At 38.9% G+C, this 21,007-nt stretch overlaps 1 protein-coding gene across 2 annotated transcripts in view; it reads left to right on the forward strand.

Annotated features, from left to right (window-relative positions):
• Positions 1-21,007, forward strand: part of inpp5a (inositol polyphosphate-5-phosphatase A) — a 131,002-nt gene that overhangs the window by 99,783 nt on the left and 10,212 nt on the right. For both annotated transcript variants that reach the window (XM_088421475.1, XM_088421474.1), the window contains exons 10-12: positions 1,894-1,989; positions 2,277-2,351; positions 9,314-9,387. In XM_088421475.1, coding sequence (XP_088277601.1) covers positions 1,894-1,989; positions 2,277-2,351; positions 9,314-9,387 — 245 coding nt within the window. The remainder of the gene's footprint in view (positions 1-1,893; positions 1,990-2,276; positions 2,352-9,313; positions 9,388-21,007) is intronic.

Here is a 21,007-nt window from a genome sequence, read left to right on the forward strand (position 1 = left end):
TAAAATATAAAATGCAAATTCACAGTTTTCATCGAGTAATACATGGAAATTTTACAGAACTTTCAAAAGTAATTTTAGTGACTTCATCCTATATTGTTGTCATGCATATTCTAAGCCTTTAAGACCTTTTTAGATTATCATTGTTTGATGTGTATACAACCATATGCACTAATTGTGCATTAGATGCTTAGGAAAAGTGGAAAAAGAGGATTTTCCGTGGATGATAGAACAATGACTTTTTGACAGGAAAAGTATCTCTTGCCCATCTCACTAGTTTCTTCTTTGGCCCATTCATTGCACAAAGCTGCTTAAGCGCACTTAAGCGTATTAGCATTTGGCCGCCATATGACCATATTGACCTTGCATTTTGATTGCCTAAATGAGTGAAAGATGGAGCGAATTATTCGAGGTTCATAAATATGCGATTGTGGTTATACCAAAACAGACGTGGCAAATTGAAGTGATGCGCCAGGCAAGTTATTCCCCTTCCCTGTATTAGGCCTAATCTTGTGTGCCAGTCGGGACATTTCTTAATGGCCAAAACTAGACCAATTTGGAACGTTTTACTACAAAAGGCCTTTTCTGTTCGCTATATTGGCTTGACCCGATTATCTAATCTGTGCTTTGAATTTCAATCAGCTCATCCAATGTCTGCTGTGTGGTATGGGAACCACTAGCTCAGGGATTACCTCATTCAACTGTCTTCAAACACAGATGGTCGAATGTTTAACTAAATGTTAAAAGAGTTCACAAAGGGGAATTTAACCATATACACAGTCCATGGGGTCAGTATATTGCTCCAGTCAAAGAGAAAGGACAGTGAGGTGATCATATGTGGAAAGGTTCTTTAAAATCAGTCAAATGCTGTTAAGAGATGTTTAGTGTTGGATTTCTTCATTGATGTAATTGCTTGTCACCAGACTGCAATGGTCACCTAGAAAACTGCCGAATGTAGTTGAGCTTTGACAAAAAATCGACCTACGAAAGTATAAAAAAATCATTCAGAATCGATATAAAATGTCCCAAAATTGATTTTTTGTTTTAAAAAAATTATACAAATCAGATTCCTGCCAAGAAAGAGCCAGCGCAAACTGCATTCTACAAAATAAACACAGCAAATAATACATTGATGACAATGCAATGGCCCTAGCAGGCTTTTAAATTGACCTTTGCTGCTGTGTTTGCAACCAGCTAGGATTAGCTTCTCTTCACAACTTCGTTTTTAATGTCATCTCATTACCATTTTTCCAACATCAACTCACCGCCTTTAAAAAACTCATATTCAATTGCTAATTGAATTGCTAAGAAACCGCAGGACAATTATGCATTCATTTTACAATATGCCACAAGTCTCCAGCATTAATGCTAGCCGCTAACTCCGCGGTGCATTCAAATGCAGTCGGACATTTTCAACTCAGAAAGAAAAAAGGTCCATCTGTGCATTAAACTGTAATAACTGTAAATGTCTAAACAATTTAGGCTTTCTTTTAATCTGTAATAGCTGACATGTGAAGAAGAATGATAGGGGTGAAATTACTTTATTTGACTTAATTCCATTCCATAATGAATATGTGTGTAGAAGAAAGACACATATTTTGCCATTTTGTCTTGCAAAGCAGGCTACAGAAGATCAGAACAATTCTTTTGGGGATCTATACATGAAAGCAGAAATCATTGTTGATCAAATCATTTTGAATCCATAATCATTTTGATTCCAAAATAAATTCAGAATCAAATGGTAGACACCAAAATCAGAATCGAATCCAACTGTGAGACTCTGAGTATATGTAGTTTGTTTGGTATGATAGTTAAAGCGTTTTCGCTTAATAGACTTATGCTGTCCATTTGAACACTAAGTATAGATTGCTTTATTTCTTCCTTTTTCACCTTCAGACTCTGTGTTCCACCACCACCATGCAGACAGTAAGAACCACGGACACCAATGAAGTCGACAAGCTAATATTTAGAGAAAGTGATAATGACAGAAAGGTAAGGTATTTGAAATTTACACATCTGCCCGTTCAAATGTAGTGTCATTGAACTTAATTAACAATATAAGTATTTTTTCATTGCCTCGTAATAGGCAGTATGTTAAATGTCCACAATTATTATGGTTAGGTTTAACATGCAGTGTGATTTGATATTATAGACGCGTGTAGAATTAACTGCTTAACACTGCAGCACAGCGCTGTTCATTAGTGCTCTAATTACCAAGTGCTCTTCCCATTAGTAATGGTATTAATCAGAGGTCCATCTCCCTCTTGCCACCCATTCAGGTCGTCCTTCAGCTTGAAAAGAAGCTTTTTAGTTATGTCAACCAAGACGTTTTTCGGGAAAACAATGGGACCTCGGTAAGTCACCGAAATGCCTCTTAACCTTTTGTATATTCATTCACACTCAATCATTTCTTCATTCCAAGTCGCTTATTACAGGTTTAATTTCTTTTATTGACCATATGGACTTTCTCTCCCCAACGTATAATAGCTGTGTCTGCCATTGAACACACTTCACATTGATTTTCACTACATTCTAAGGACATCAGTTTTTACTGTTGTGTATGCCGCTTTTAAATGCGGAATTGGTTATATTGTGTGTGTGTGTGTGTGTGTGTTTTTTTTATAGTCAGACAATACTATGATAGCACAGAAAATTGTACATTTACAGAACCCCATCACTTAAAAGTGTGACATTTGTCACAATACTGCAAAATGTTTTTGTGATCATTACAATGGTAAGCCATCCTATTTGGGAGTGATTCGTTTGGTCATTTTCAACTTTTACTTTGGTAATCACTAAGAAAAGCACATGCTACTGAACTAGACCAAACTACCACCAGTGCAAATTAGGTTAGAAAGGGGCAGAATATTTAAGTGGATTCCATTACATTGTCTAAGTCTATACATAAAAGGTGTATTGTGGATTACCTACCGTATGTTTATGCTGCTCAAATCAAATCTTGTCTTTACGAAATGGCAACAAAATGAAGGGTAAACATGCACACAAAGCAGTATAAGAGAGGTTTTTTTGCATACAAAATAGCTAGAAGAAACAATTCAATTAGTTAAGTAGAAATGTGCAAGAATCATAGCTGGCTAAGCGGAGTCTGCTCTTTCCTCCTCCTCCTTGGCCAAGTCAGACAAGATAGACGACATAATAGGGGCTTCAGAGATAATCTGATGGTCTAGTTAAACACAGCATGTTATGATCCTTATAAAACATACTACCTTTCTAAATGGATAAATATCCCTCCTCGAGTTGAAAAAGGGAAGGGAAAAAAATCATTGCGCCCTTCATCAACTGTAAGACTTGTACCAGCTTGACAGAAATTTAATTCGAGGCAGCTCTTGAAAATAATTATTGTATTTTGAGAGGAGTAATCATTGGCTGGGACATGATTGAATGTGTCCATGCCTATTGACTTTTGCTATGATTAATAGGTTTGTTTAGTCGATATTCCCATCGAAATTGTATAATTAATTATCCCCAGCGCTGTCACGGCAGGACGATGGAGAGCCCTGATGAGTATTTGGGAAGATTAAATTTTCCAGGCTCAAGGGGCACGACGGGGCTCTGCTCCAGCGGAGAGATGGAAGTGTGTGTTTTTTCGTCTGCGTGTGTGTGTATGTCTGCGTTTTGTTCATGCTTGTGCTGTATAGGCGCACGTGTGCAGTGTCCACATACTTTCTACGCACAACTACACCCCCACACCCCCATGCTCATTGATTCTGTTTCAGTATCTCTTTATTGTAACTTTATCAGTGTGGCGTCGGCAGATGGGGGATCAAGAGAGGTGGTGTGTGGTAGTGCTAGTAAGTGATGAACCTCGCTGTTTGACCTGCTTCTCTTTTTCATGCTGCCAGCATTGCCTGCACTATTAATCTAAAGCATAGAGAGCCCTTTAACTTGAAAGAAACATTTAAAAAGAAAATTATTTAAAGAATAAATCATGCTCCCCTTAGGACTTCAGCATTGGGTAGGGACTGGGTATTCAGATATCTCACAGAAATTTCAAATCAAATATCGTCAAGTCGGGCAAAAGTATATACATTTATTTTTCTTTTCCGCGAAAAATCATTATAAATACAAGATTAAATAATATTATATATTATATAATATTTAACTAACTATTTAACTAACTATTTAACCAACTATTATATATTATATAATATTTATTATATACTGTATATTATATATAACATATATTATTTATAATCATGGATTTTTTTTTAAATAATTAACCTTTTTTATTTATCATAGACTGTGCTTAGCGGCACTTTTCTTCCTCCTCTAAATGTCTACCCATAAAGTTTGGTCTATGATGCAGGTGTCAAACTCAGGGTCCAGGATCCAGATCTGGCTCGCCACATCATTTTATGTGGCCCGCAAAATGCTGATTTGACTTCCAGTTTCTGGCCACAATACCAAATTTGCAAGTTTTTATTCCTGAACTGTCTTTTGAACAGTTTTTACTGGCCTCTGATTTAAAAACTAGGTAAGAGTGTGACAAACACACTTAAAATGTATTTCGACCCTCTGACAGAAACTACACCTACAATGCGGCCCATGATGAAAATAAGTTAGACACCCCTGGTCTATTAGATGAATGTGACAGCTGACAAAAGCACATGTGAGCCAGAATTATTTGTTTGGATGATTTGGAACTGTGTCAGGCTTTCAGCATCAAACTGTGCGGAGCGATTTACGTCTATCATGTCAGCCTATATGAAGCAACCGAGCGCTGCTTGCTAGCGGCTTTTTTTATGATAGACCAAGCTATAACGGAGCCCGAGCCACTGGTAAAAACTGGCAACCTTTAGTTAGCGCTCTAAATTGCCGATTGGACAACTTTGTGTTATTTGTATCGGGATTTGGGAACAACAGTCGGGGCAGAAAGACTAGTCAAGTCATCCTGCCGCGACGCGCTGTCCGGGACAACTTCAAAATAGGTACATTAAATGAAACATTTTGTCAGTTTGGTCCTTGAGTATCTGATTCAGCCAGCCTCTCTACAGCGATCGTGTAAATGTATAATATGCCTAATATACTTTAATCTGAGTTACCCAAAGGCATTTCTTCGCGTGCGCTGACCTAAACTGTGGAATTGGTGTCCTTTTCCTGACATGTGTCTACAGTAACTTCTTTAACGCATAATTCAGTTATCATGGAAATGAAAGTTCAGCAGTGCAGCTCACTGTAGATTTCAGCTTTGTTTGCTTTGGTCTCCTCCTTGTACCAATCGGCCACCTTTCTGTCAGTCGGTTTATTGCTTTTGCACACCAAATAATGAAGGTCCCATAAAAAGAAGGAAAAATATTGCCCATGCAATGAAAGCCAAGTATGAGGTGTAAAAATCAAATTAAATGACCTTTCACCCCAACATTTATTGATGGCTTTTAACGGCAGCAGGTGTTGTCACATAGGATATTTGACAAGATTTAAATCAAAGCACAATTACAGGTGGCGGACAAGTCACCGGCAAGCCGAGAGGGACAGTCGGGGGCCGAACACCTCATAATCCCCGTTTCTTACCCCTCAACTTTGGGCCTCACCTATCACCACCTCTCTGATTTAGGATCTGATTTTTCATCCGAGCAAAGTCAGAAATTCCATCTCTTGACAGGGTAGTTTTTACCCAGACACTTCTTCATCTTCCCCCTGTGTGATATTGTACTGCATCATCTCGCATCGCCTCCTCCACAACTCCCAAGGTCATTTCTGGTTGACAAACTACTGTTGGCTTTATAATGTCAAGAGGCCTTGAACCAATATAAGCTGATTTTTAAACCACTCACCCGCCACAGCAGCAGAGCATTATGCTTAATTGACCTTGGATTAAATGTAGTGTGAAATTCTGGCATGCAGTCTTGTCCATTCACCTGAATGAATTACTCAACATTCACTTAGAACGGATCGCAAGCACACACAGCCATATGCTACTCAGCTGCTTTATCAACTCTTTCAACCACTTTAAGTATTTGTATTATACCCCATTACCCTCAATCTCATATTAGAATGATACAAAAGTCATATAACAACAATATGTTTAAGAATGCCAGATTGCAGTCAGAGTCAAAATGTTGTGGGGGTTTTTTCACATTGCAGTCTAACTTTTAATCTTTAACTTATTTTTGTATTCAGTCGGGCCTCTTGTGATCTTATCATCTGCCACAATAACTCGATGTATTGGAAAAAAAAAAGGGTTGAAGGTTTTTCTCAGAAATGTTTAGGCAAGATTAAAATTGCAGCAGTAATTAGGTGAATTCAGCACGGATAATTCGTTTCAATTTTTTAAAGTCTCTTGACAGCCCTAGTTATGTATTTGCAAGCTTTGAAAGTAGGTTGGATTGGGTAGCTCGATACTTAATTGATTTCAAAAGTTGGATTTTTTTTTAAGTACAATGTTATATATACAGAATTACAAATATGACAAAAAATTGGGAAAAATGTATGTATGTGTGTGTCTGGATAGATAGATAGTTGCTAGCTTCACAGAATTGCTTATTTCAATAAACTCACATAACTTCCACAGTCAGCATTTCATAGGCCTTTGTTTTAGCATTTAAATTTGTGATTCACTCACACGTTTCTTGACAGACTAAATTTTGAGTTGACCAGCACCCAAATTTTCAGAAAATCCTCTTATATTCTAGCATTCATGGTCATTAGCATTTTTATTAGCTCATATAAGCACAATAGTGTGTGCCGCACCATTTTGATTGGGTTTTGACATCCGCACGTGCCGCGGATGGATGGTGGGACAGGGTGGACAGTGGAGCGTGGGGTTGCATCCCATGCTCTGCCATCCCTCATCCACAGTGTGTGAGTCTCTCCTCTGACCCCGACGGTGTGAGTTTGATGAATGCGGCACATCTGCCCTCCTGAACCGCAGAGACTCCGACTGGGAGGCCCCGTCGGCTGCAAGTAATGGCCACTGTTCTACATGGCTGACACATAATCACAAACACCAACACGGAGAGCCACCGCGAAGACGTCAGACTCACGCTTACGTGTCAACTCGATGATGATTTGAACTTCGCACGCAATCATAGGCAGCAGACAGCGGGAATTGGTCAGGCTAGCCAATAGTTACTCTCTCATGTTACAACCCTTGTTTCCACTTTCCTCCAATGCGCGCACCAAGTCATCTCATTTGATATTTCATCTTGTACATGTCAACGTAGCCTCACATGTAATACACCAATGTAATATCATTAATGTCCCCTTGAGTGTTCGGTTTCTGTCAAACGCTTCTCATCATAGATTGTCAGACAGTAATTGTTGCCTACACTGAAAAATGTACTACAGCCCATTTTTACCATCAAAACCAACCGTCCCCTATTCAAGCCGATGTCCTCCAATACGACAGGAAAAGGCCGGGCCTGAGCGAGGCCCTCCAAGGGTTGCTAAGAAAACATCGCTGTCAGTCTCTCAGGGAGGCAGTCATGCAGGTGCCATCGCTACCTGTTCATCTCCCAGATAATTAATGTATACAAGAAGCCGCTAATTGCACTTTTCACTAATGATTTATGGCTTTTGCAAAAGGGGGTAAATTGGGGGACGTGTGTGTGTACACTCTAGCGAGTGAGTACAGCTGGGTGAGGAGACATGATTAATGAAGAGTGTGTAGATGGACTGGCACTGTGGCGCGAGAACCCCCTTGTCGGACAGGGCGACACACGCACGCACGCGCAGTATTGACCAAAGTTTTCATTTGAGGGCAGTTTTTGACATTTTTGAGAAAATGGTATTCAATTATTATTTTGACTTACTGTTCATCATCATCATTATTATTATTATTATTAGTAGTAGTAGTAGTAGTAGTAGTAGTATTTCTATTATAATTATTAGTATTATTATTATGATATTGACTCGCACAACTACTATTCTGATTCAGATGCCCAGCAGTTTAATGTGCTTTACGGACTTTAAAATTAGAAATTAGAGTTTACAAACTTCACACAGATCTGATCGACTTTATCAGATCGGCAGAGATTTTGGCTTGAATGAAGAACCTATTTTCTGATCAAGCAACTGTGTCATGAACTCATTCACTGCCAGCCCAGTAAAAATGTATCCTTGGCGTCTATAATTGCCTTGAAGTTTCCCACGCAACCCCTTTCCCACACAGCTCATTGAGTACCTGCCCAGTTAAAATGGATTGGCTTACATGGCAGCCCAGTAAAAATGGATCTTTGACATCTATGACCATCAATAGCACAAATGACCTCAAATTAAGACATTAGAGCAAACAAAATCTTGTTCATGGGCATTTTCTGCTGCTGTCATCGTTAATAATGCAACACACTAGAAACAGGTCAAATAGTTTTTTTTTGTGCAAAACAACAAATATTGGGTAGGCAATTATTTAGCCCTCACTTGTGTTTTTTTGGGTGTTATTACTCGATCGGTGATCAGTTCAAATCCTAAATGAATGAAGCATAAATAAAATAAGGCATAAAATCTTTTGAAATGTACTTTAAGTGTGTGGTTAAAAAAAACATACTTTGAAATCTTTTAGAACTGGGAGGAAAAAACGTTTTGACTTCAACTCCGAGGCAGCCATTTGTGTGTAGATACTGAACTACAAGATATTCGGCCAGTTTCCTTGTTCCTTGTATCAAAGGCAAGCTGAAGATCATGAATATTAAATATCTTTTTTTTTGTGCTGATTTGTGAGTGTGAGGTGGACTTTCCACACTCTTTGCCAAAGTAATGGCTGTACTTGGCTTAAGCTTGCAATCAGTCAGACAGCACAGTGCTAGGAAGTTACCGTTTTTGCCCCACAGCAACAAGGCATCGAGTTCAAACTTCAGTTTTGGCTTTTCGGTGGAGAATTTCTTCCCGTTTCTATCCACAGTAAATAGTGCCCAGACGCGTGCGTGATTGAGAGTCTGTCGCTATTTGTCAAGCCCGCAACTGTGCCCCGCCTCATGCCCCGTGTCAGCTACGATAGGCTTCATGTCCCAGTGACCCTGCACGGGATAAGTGAAAGTGATAATGGATGGATAGTAATCTATCAAAGTAGTCCCCATTGGATTTTCATCTTATTGAGTAGTTTGTGTCATTGCTGCTCTTTTATCAGAAAAGCTGTCAAAGATAAAATGTAAGTTGTCATTGCCTGTCTGGATTGTGAACACCCACTGGGTTTCCTCAAGGCAAACCCAAAGTCTTAATAATGACCCATACAGGATACTATAGCTTATTGCTCAATTGTCTTTGCTGAAGATGATTAAATATAATTGAACTTTTTTCTGCCACTTGTCTTTCCCTGCATCCTTTTATTTGTTGTTGTTTTTTTTTTCTCTCTCCACAGCTTTTAGAGTATGACAAAGAACTGTCAGTGTTCAAGGATCGGCTGCATGAATTGGAAATATCTTTCCCGCCCAGGTATGGATTGACACACACATACACACACTCAATCGATATTCATTCAATATAGTACTGTACTGCTGCTTTTGCTTGAAAAACAAAATTATCGGCTGTTTTTGAATTTTGTCCTGTACTCTATAATATCAGCCTACCTATCATAGATTTCTCTCGAAAACGATTGTGATGCAACCCTTTTCATTCAATTATGTAATTTGAAATATTGTATACATTTGCAATTTACAATCAAAAAAATACAGCTGGACTCAAATAGAAATGTAACTCTCTCATATGGACTCAAATAGAAATGTAACTCTTGGCTAAACTATGCTGCCATTCACTTCATCACAAACGTGAAAAGGTGGCATTGCCATATTAATTTATAACACTATAATTATGTAATAAGTGATTCAAACCTAATTGTGATTCTGTGCAATTGAAACATCCAGGTTCGGCTCATACAAAAAGCAACCTTCAATTCCATCTGATGAAACTCATCCGTCCATTTTTGACACCAATTACACTGTTCAGGGTTGCGGGGAGCTGGAGCCTACCCCAGCACATTTTGGGCCAAAGATGGACTACACCCTAAATCGGTCGCCAAGCAATTGCTCTGTGCACATAGATATTAAACAAACATTTACACTCACATCATCCCTGCATGTGAGAGTGGTGAGTGTAGCATATAACTAACATTAAAATATGTACCTAATTCTTTTTTCTGAAATGGTTTCATGGAAGGTAAAGAGTCTGACTTGATTTGGCCTAAAACTGTTTCAATGTGTATGCAGATGTCTGAATTTGTGTGAATTCAATTTTACGGGATTAATATTGAGTCTCAGTGGGACTTGGAGCATGCGGTGTCCTCTCTTATTTCCTCAAACAAATGCATTTGCAATTAGCCCTTTCAGAGGAGAGGGAGGGCAAACACGCTGTCGGCGTGGAAATATGTTTCGGGAACAGCGCGTTAATGGCGCTTGACCTTTGCCGTTGGATGTGACTCAATCAGTGCAGATAATGAAACGCTGTAATCAAACAATAATTACTTGATAAACTGCTCGGGTGGCAGGCGCAGGGCTACGGGGATTTTTACTGTGTGTGTGTGTGCATGTGTGTAGGTGTGCTCGTGTGTGTCTTTCCCTGTGTGTGTGAGGGAGAGAGAGAGCGAGATCTTGAAGTAGTTATCAAAGCACATATGTTGTGTGAAGTGCTCAGTGTTGAATTGAATATTGAGTTACAGTGTGTGTGCGTGTGTGTGTGTGCGTGCGTGTGTGTGTGTCAAGGTTCTGCAGGTCCCTGTTTTTTAAATGACTCTGTGTCTTAATCAGGGGCCCCATTTACATCACTTTGCATAAGTGACATGTGGATTTATTGTCCCTTTATACTGGATGACATTTGCACCTATCCATATAACACTTAATCATCTTTCCACCGGGAGGGAGTACTACGCTGCTGTGTTGGAATACAAATGATTTCCTCATAGTTGAGGTGATGATGAATCAAATAGATGAAACCCGGGAGCAGCACATGAAATTTGATTTGATCTACTCTGTGTGTGTAACAAACCACATCATTGTCAACCCCGTAATGGGTCGCAATGGTCTAGTTAAACTTAAACAGTCTCCTCCTCCCATTTCTATTACACGCACACACTCATCATCACACATTCTGGAACCCCACCTCCTGTCAGGTCCGCCTTGTGCTTCTTGAGCAATCAAGCCTCAATGATTGTTCTCCATCACATAGTCTGCTCCAGACCAGCCCCTCACCATCTGTGAAGTAATTACTCTTTTTAGTGGCGGTCATCAGAAGACAACCTCACTGAGGCACACACCACACACATGCACGGCTTACTTTTGTTCAAATCTATAAATCAATTCCATTCACAAACATTTCATCTGCAAGTGAATTCTGTTCGTTGTGTTGTGCTGTGCTAGGAATCACAAAGTAAGATGGAAAGCTTACATGAATACATGTCTCTTCTGGGGTCACTTACTATTATTGCTTTGGTTGAAAATGATCCGCAGTTTTTCACAAAATCAATTATTTCACATATTTTTAATGGACATTCTAAAACTCTTTTTGCCATTTTCTGAGAACCTTGGAAGGCTTGGTGAGGAATTTATGGGAATGCAGGTGTAGTTTCATGCCGAGATGTACTTTGTGTGAAAAATTGATGAAGCCAATGAGTCCTTTGGAAAGGTATTTTAGATGTGTTGAATGTGAGAAGCAAACATAACTCTCTTTGTTTTGATTGAGAGATTAGAGAGGATGTTACCAAGGCAACACTTTTGGTAGAATGGGACAATATTTATGTTGTGAAAACAACTCCGTATTTTGCATAAACAAAATGTGGCATAAGCACTATGTCATTCTTTTTGTTGATCTCATTGGCCTGTAATAATTATGACGTGCCAATCATCTTCCATGTCTGTATTTTTTCCAGAAGTTTTTTTTTTTTTTTTTTTGGGGGGGTCCATATCAGTTTTCAATGTGCGTCCCTGCAACATTTCTCCAATGATGCACATCTTTTTTACACTCAAAAAAATGTCTGTCAAGGTTGTTGCTGACAAGTATAAGTACTTAAGCACAGAGGTGAGGAATTTCCCCAAGACTTGTCATAACCTGACCTGGAGCCAGTTGGCTGCCATGCATTGATCAGCCACTGGGCCGCACACTCGAACGCTTGGAGTACTCGGAGAGAGGACTTGCATGGGCCATGTTTTCAGGGAGCTGTGGGCTTTCCTGGCTATGCAGATTCATCCTCAACTTAAGTCATTCATTTTCAGTGCTCAGTTTGATGCCAGATATGTACTCTTCCAGGTGGAGTGACTTCAAAACGTAGACGTTCCATGTAATGCTCAACCGCTCTTTTAACGTAAAAGGTTGTGGAATACAATTGAATCATAGTGAACAATGATTTAGTTGAATGCTGTTAGTTATGGAATAATATTGAAAGATATGAAATGATGTGAACTCATAAGGATACCAATATGTGATTAATATAATGTTCTGTGCATTAGTCTTGAAGTACAACACAGCTACAATGGCAAATCAGAGCCAGGGACTCGAATAAATGAACCACCAGCTATTGGTGGATTTCTGAAATTGAATATTTAATCCGTCACACTGAAAATGTAGGATTTTTTTTAATGTAAACTATTAAATGTTGGAAAGACTCTTTATGTGGATTTAGAAAAATAGCACCCAGGAAAGCATGCAATTTTGAAATATATTGAAGTTGGAACGTGTGGATTGGCCATGTCATATTGGAGTACTTATGTCTTCCCAAAAGTGTGGCAATAAAAAATCAAATCATTTAGGGCCTAAATAATATACACAGAGAGCTCCTTGCAGAAGATCGCTGCCAATGATCATTTTTTAGGTACAAGGATTCCGCTCGATGCCAGCAGTGTATATTTGTATTCATATTTATATGTATATAAAAACAAAATAAGCTTTATTAGTCCCACTGTGGGTAAATTTCATTTATTGTCCTTCAAAACATACTGCATCCTCATTTATATATAAACTTATTCATGCATTTTGATTGATTTAGAGAAAAGCTTTTAGTATTCCTGTGATCCAATTTATTTGCTCCTTTTTTGCACAAAATCAATGCAAAAATGAAATCGGGAGCCCAGCGTTCAGGGGAAATGCAGTGGACAATGAGAGCATAGCAGAAGAATCTATTCTACCCATAACATTGTTAGTAGAAATGGGCTTTGAGAAAGATTTTGAGTGACATCGACCAACAGTACAACTCTAACATGTGGTAAATGATGAGTGATTTAAAAGGAAAGAAAATAAAAGTTAAGAAAAATAAATTGAGAGGAAACATGGAAAAAGAAAAATGATGGCATTATGACTCTTAACCTATAAGAAGGAAAAACACCACTGAAACTGAATTTCTGATAAATGACAAGAGAAATGGAAAGTAACTGTACTCAAAGTGACAACATAAAATTATAAAACTGAATTAGCTCCTGTTTTAGCACAGAACAGGAAAGGCGTAAAAATGAAAACTGTTGTGTGAAACTTACTGGCAGGGGCAAATCATTAAAAAATGAATGTCACATCACAGTGCATAGGGTTGGTCATGTGTCCTTAAATTAATCATCAATATGTGCTTGAATGCTACTTGAATGCACATCCTCCATTTTCTACATCACAAATGCATCATCTGCTAGATGGAAGACGTTTGCTGCCAGGGAAATAACTTTTTAAAAATTAATGGTCCAAAATAATCTTTCAGAACATAAATGTTTGATTCGGACTTACCTGGAGAAATATTCTCTCTCCTGTCAATTTCGCGAAAGCAAGTAATAAATACAGTGGAACTTCCGAGGAACACCCAGCATTCTGGCTTGCGGGTTCTGATTTGTTTGATATTTCACATAACGGATAATAGAAATAAATCCCTTCCATGATCCAACTTCACGAAAAGAAATGTATGTTATGCTATGTTTTAACTAAGTAGTATAGTAAACATAGTAACATAACTTTGGACCGAACCTTGACCTTTCTAAGAAATTGCCAAAAGACACAAAGTGTAGTTAGTGATCTTTGCCAGCTGCTGTTCAAAATATCCATCCTTTATTCTCATTCGCCTACTCCCTTTTTGGTAATTCAATTAAAAAAAAATACAGTATATTTTATATGGGCCCTACTCAATTGCGTTGTGTAGCTGTTTGGTTTTTCTTCCGATAGTCCACTTCACTTGTGTGTGTACCTGCATGTTCATGTTTTAGAAACAGACTATATGGAGTGATTTCTCCAATCACTTAATAATCCATACTTTTATTGCTATTCATTTTAATGGGATTGTGTGTAACATTCAGACTGTTTTTCATCATGGACAGCAGGAGGTACTGCAGGCACTGCATTTACCATTGTCTGTAGCTTTAACAAACATGGCCGCCTCTGGAGAAGGCGCCACCCCTCATGTAATATAATTTAATAATAAGTAGACCTATGATTATGTTTAAAATATACTGTTGGTCATTAAGAACACAATCATTTGCAAGTTTTTGAAATGTACAATGATTTAATGTATTTCTTTTTACTGAAAAACGGTCTAAAGCTTACACAGTGTCCCTTTAAAGCAATAGGAAAAGAGAGAGGCACTAGGCTAGCATTGGTCTTGAGTGTGTATTTGTCAAGTCTAGACATAGATGGAGCGAAGAGCAGACCATTGCTCTGAGGTCACAAGGTGATTTTCTAGATGCTAAGTGAAAGCGCCCCTAAAAACAACCTGGCCATGTTAGCTTACATTTGTCGAATAGTAAAGATAAGACATGAGGTGGGAGTTAAGACACTATTCCAGGCAGAATCACCTTGCCCTTTTAAAAGGGAGATACTGTATGACTAATCGAAGACGTGGCCTTCTGCCAATTCCTCAGCTGCTAATAGGTGTGCTCATAAAGAGTCAATTTCCAGAGCAGTCAAGATTTCTTTAAAGTGGCAATTTAACACAAGGCAGTTTTTAACTGAAATATATTAAAGCTGCTCTCATAGTGGAAGTTTAGTTTTTCTACAGGATAGTAAATATTCCTGTAAGTGCGGTCCGTGCCGAAAACAGAGGCCATACTTCCACCTATATTGAGTTCACCGGTCGCATTTCTCACCAAAGGTTTCATTGACGTAATCGCCATTGAAGTGTTGTATCAGAGGTGGGCAGTGCGTCAGTACTGACAAACTGTTTTGCCGACAGGCTGCTTATTGACTAAGCCCGACAAAACATGATATTTTGTCAACTATAATCATCGTAGTAATTTCCACCACCTTTCATCGGATTTTTACCTCATCCGGTCAAATCTTCCAAATTTCTGAGAAATGCTTAAACTACCATATAATTGGGAGAAGGGATGCATAAACGCAGTCTAAATAGTCAGTAAGAATACATACTGTACATGCAGCTGGCAACGACTAGCTGAGGGCTAGAGCATTAGCTACTGTTAAGAGAGAAAGTGTCTTAAATGTATTGCACTTAGCGACGGATGGAGTGGGCATATTTCAGAGGTTAAAAGCTGTATGAAACACAATGATGCTCCAATGGATCTGATTTCTAATTGCTGTGTAGTGTCAGGGGAGCATATTAAGGCATTGTACAGTATACTTGTTGCATGCATGCTAGGCATTGTGGTATGGGTTTAGTGTATTTTCTCATATGTTTGCCTACCTTATTAGGATTGTTGAGTGATCAAAAAGAAGGTTCAGCTTTCACTCTCGTTTTAGGATGGCCAGATGTTTGATTTTTATCTTCTCGGGCAAGGTTGACAGAATTTGGGGACAGAGGTGATGATGAAAGTGCCAGGAGTTATGATGGAAATTTTGTTAAGATTTGGCAGACGGACCGGCATTCCGACAATTAAAGTTTTAGTAAACTTCCGAGAATGATGGGCTAACAACGACGGAAAGGAGCCTATGTACCGACGAGACTGTAACTGACGGACGAGCAAAAAAAATCTAAAATGCCCATTGCCCATAATGCACAATAATGGAGTTTTTCTTTACAAATCGTTGTCAACTACCCTCCCAGCATGCGTATAGCAGCGTAATCAGACATTTTTGCAAGACCGTGTGAATGGAGAGCCGTGTTGGCAACATTGTTGCCTGTATGTGAACTGCATGTGAAATCTTTAAAACCTTCTGATCGCTGCTTTGGTGATGTCATCCACCCTGAGAGTGTATTTACTTGTGGGTATGTTTGTCCAATTGCGCCACTGTTACTTCCAGCACAAAAGAGGCTTCTTGCTTCTTCCAATAAGTCATTCTGTACTGATTCAGAGGCACTCTCTCCATTTATGGAGACACACTAAAGTAGTTATACAACAATGTTTAGTTAAAGCAGTGCTGCGTGTATGGCTGATGAAGGAAAACAGCTGATCTACTGAACACAAACATTGTTTACAGTCATCTGCACATCCATCATTCTAACTACTAGGGAGCCTGTGAAATTGGTGAGGGACCATTGTCTCGATAATAGCTGAATAATGTCCACTGTCATGTGTCATTGCCCGGGATGATGCCACTGAAGGGAGGGCTTTGTTGAAAACAATCTTTGTCAAAGAGGATTGAATCGAGGCCATCTGTGACTTCTTTCCTTCGTGTTGGGAAACGAAATGCTACACATGTCATAGCTCAACCCCGGCAAGCTGTGAGCAATGAGCTACTGATGGCATTTTACTCTGTTTGTACTGCACTGTGCCAATGTTGTGCTTGTGAGCCTCCCAGCTCGACAAACCGAAGCAAACAGCCCTGCTTTATTGATAGCATTTGGCTGATCTTTTGTGCGCCTGCTCGTACGTACGTGTGTGTGTGTGTTGTGTTGTGTTTTTCCAGGCCTCCCCTGACAACGCCAACAAACATTGCAACCAAGGCTGCGAGTCGTTTTTGACGTTTTAGCCAATAGAAGCCCTTAGAATATCGACAACATTCCATGATGCCTTTTTGCGCCCTTGAACTGTCAATGAATGTTATGATTCTTATTGAGTCTATGTCTGCAGCTTTCAAGTATTTTTAAAATTCAAAAAAATATATATATTTTTTTTTGGGGGGGGGGCATGAAAAACATTTATGAACACAGAAGACCAATTAACTTATTCCCACTAATTATTAATGATCAACTTTTCAATTTGTGATGATCAATGTTTTTTTTTAACTTGAATTCAGACTGTGCTTAGCAACCTACTGCTTTCCTTTTTAGAAACATTAAAATTCAGACAAATTCCTCCCCATGTATTTTGTTCAATGAGATCAATTTTTCAGCTAAAACGGCACAATTAAGTGAGCACGATTTATTAAAATGTGATCAGTAGGAACGGCAATGGCATCAAAATGTGCAGAGATATATCAGAGTTGTATCATACCAGCCTATATGGAGCACTCGAACGCTCCTAGCTAACGGCTAATTCCTGCTAGATGGAGCTATAACGTCAGCCGACCCAACGGTAAACACTGGCAACAGGCACCCTATGTCAATGTCAATATTGGCTTCAGTCTATTGTTCAGTGCCCTGAATTGGCAATAACAATGTTGTATTATTTGGTAAACTAAGCATGAATTTGAAATAGGCCTTATCACCACTTTTCCGGCGTGTTTCACTCTCATGAAGAGCATTACCAATTGTTTCTGCAGGCTGTTGATATGTTCATGTTTAAAAATGACCTAGCAAAAACAGTATGTGTTGCATTAATCAAGTGTGTTGCTGCGCTAGCTTGTGACTAAAATGTGAATGACGAGCCCTCTCCCTCACTAGCAGTGACACACACACACTATAGGTAGGGCCTCACCTCACCTCGTTTTACTGTGTGAAAACAAACAGGCTGAAGTAAATGTGAGTAATGTGTCTGCAGTCAAATCAAACATTAAGCCCCAAACCAAGCGTGAATGAGTGAGCTCTTGATGGGCTCTACACACTCTCGATATGGGACCATACGCTCATGCATCATCTGAGATGATAGGTCAGCGGCACAAAAAAAAAATGGGCAAACAAACCAATCAGAAAATCGAAATGTCTACTTAATAAGAAATGTTTTGCAAATGAGTTTATTATTCTCTGCCAGACCTCATGGGTATTACAAATGACTACAAAATAATTACCTCGCCCCATGTCAGCTGGGGTAGGCTTTAATCAACCCGCCTTCTCCGTGAATATACTGTAACGGCGATCACAATATCATATTCATCATTGTATGTAATTAGACTTCAACAATTAACAGTGCCAGTTATAGTTACTTATGGAAAGGTTAGGTGTTGCTACAAATATATACCAATAATTGCTTTTTCTAACAATGTCTAATTTATATGTTGACAAAATGAAACTGAGCCTCATGAAAATTGAAAAGTTTACCTCATCTGGCTATAAAGGTAGCAGATTAAAACAGTGGTTAGTCAATTTGTACTGTAGTTAAACTGAGTATTTCTTTTTTTTCGAACCGAAAGATTTTGTTTAGGTTTGAAAATGTATGCTTGAATCATGTCTGCCTTTGTAAAGCAGCCCACTGGCAGGTAAATTCACTTTAATTCTTCGTTCCTTTTCCAAATGTTCAAGTGTTAGAGATGGCAAAGAAATGTATTGACTTGGGTCTTTTTTTTTAATTTTTTTAACAAAAAGCTTGGAACTGCCAATGAGAACATTTTTGATAGGCAAATTCATTTAAACATGTATGCAAACATGCTTGAACATACTTGGAGACTAAATGCTAAAAAACAAGCATTTTCCCATAATGCCATGGGGTTTCCACTTATGCCTGCATGTGAAAAAAAATGCAATTTTTTTTTCTGAATTTGATGTATTTTTTACCAAAACATTCAAAAGATAACTTAGTAAAACTTGTTTATCTGTAATTTTTATGGTTTTATCATTGTCCGCAGTGTTTTTTTTTTGTTTCCCGTTCAGCATTTTCCTCATTATACCAATTGGGGTATGCACATGAGCAGCGGTCCCCAACCTTTTGATCACCACGGACCGGTCAACGCCTCACATTTACTGCATATTGTGGACCGTAAAGCAGTGCAATTGTATACCACTGCAAATTACAATAGTCAGCATACCATTCAAAAACAATACAAATATTAGGTACTTTTCTTTGTAAATGCAGACTTTTGTTTCTGCTCTTTTCTTGGCTCCCCTTCAATGTGTGTACCTAATCTAGTTTTGGATAAACCTTAATCATCCAAATTGCATCATCCTGGCAGGCAGACAGATATTGTGAATATCCCCAGCGGCATTACAGTATGACTCATGCTTTACCAAGTGCTTGACTACGCCGTTATTTGGACTGCAGTGAAAAAGCAATGTCTGTCGCTCTTCGTACCTGTGTGCGTATAACTTGCGTCACCTTTCCTACGCAGGTGCACAACTGTTAGCGGTATCAGATAGGACAATTAATTAGTGTAATTAGTCTTTGTATGGGCAATAAGGCTCTGATAGGACTGATGGCCTCCAGCCCACACGCCCTCTCACACCGTTTACCCACTGTGATAAATTTGTGAAGCCACTAATCGGACGCGTTCATCACTTTAGCGAGAGCACACCGTTTCAACTGTTTGCTGTCGCATTAACGCTTATCTCGCTTCAAACCGATGGAGGGCGCGGTACAGAAAGGGGGAACGGCGTAGATGTGTACACATAGGTGCACACAATTGCCCTTTAATTGCCATTGTCAAGAGATTGATAATCAGCTTTTACAAATGATGTTGTCATCAAAAATGACTAAGTTTTCCAGATAATGTGACATTTACTATCCAGCGGAAGTTTATTGCTCGAAGATAGTGAAGAGGAAAACTTCATCTTTTCTCAGTCTCTTTCAACACCAACGTGACCTGTGTGGCTTGTTGGTCAATAAAGCTGTAATAGCCGGGCCCTGATAGGAGGATTGTTCACTGTTAAGACAAGGATCCCTCCCACAGGAAGCAGGGGGCATTCAGGCCACCCTGAATTGAAGCGGCTCCACCACCCCTTTGAAGATTTTGCTCTTTTTCACTTTTCCATTGCCTCTGATCCGTCTTTATCCCCCCCTCTACTGCCTCCCACTATCTGCTATACTCATCCTATTCTTCATGCTCCCTTTTATCCCTGGATCACTTCTTTAGCCTTTTGATAAGCATACCAAAAAAAAAAAAAAAATCATGCATTTCCCCTGTGGTTTAAGTGCTAATAATGCTAATTGGAGGCAGGGATCCTCCTTAGGTTTCACTCCACAGGTTTGTTTGTTCACCTGGTTGGGGGGCCCTGGGCATTTGTGTGCACGTGTGTGCTGACCCTGTTTTTGTCTCTACCTTAAACTCTTACACTAAGGCACACACCACCATTTCATTTGCGTTTTGCTGACAAAATGTACGTTGAATAAACTGTATTACAGTGATTGCGCATGTAATTGGAAATTAATTAAGTTGGGCACTTATTGAATACTGTTTAGGGTTCACACACAGGTCACATGCAGGTAGCATTTATTTTGAAACGTGAACGATCTCACAAAAAAATTGCATTTCACAAATAAATCAAGCATTAAACCCTGCAGTGTGAACATAGTCATATAGGCCCTTTTAAATATATACATTTTATTAAGTATTGTTTTAAATCAAAATATGTATATGACGCCACTTGTGTGCGTTTTGGTCACGAAAAATGCATGCTTCTCTACCGGTACTTCAGTGATACTCTCAACCACTTTTTGTACCCACTGTGAATTTTTTTTTGCCAAGTATTTCCTAACCAGAAAAAAAAAGTAGTAAAGTAGTAAAACGGTGCTATGCCCTCTGTGTCTGACTCATTCATCTCTGGAACTATATGTGTTGTGCTATCGCTTGCCGTATTTTACTCAGCAACTAGAAAAGATGCATTGCATAGTGTCATCGCTTAGATTTCTGCTTCAAATGCTAGAAAAATTTTGTCACTTATAACAAAGCACATCCGTATGAAACTTAACAAAATAAAGCATACATTTTGCAAAGTCATGTAAATTTAGCATTAGGTTGCTTCATGTTCCAATAATTTGCTTGTAATTTGAAAATGAAGAAACTTTTAATATCACATGTTGCTCCTGAAGTGTCTTTGCGTTCCTCCACTTGAGAACCGCTATGCTAATTTCAATTATTATTATTGGATTGTGTACCAAATAAAGTCAGCGCATTT

Source organism: Hippichthys cyanospilos, chromosome 8 (genome assembly GCF_059441005.1).
Source record: "Hippichthys cyanospilos isolate Australia breed blue-spotted pipefish chromosome 8, RoL_Hcya_1.0, whole genome shotgun sequence".
Lineage (NCBI taxonomy): Eukaryota > Metazoa > Chordata > Actinopteri > Syngnathiformes > Syngnathidae > Hippichthys > Hippichthys cyanospilos.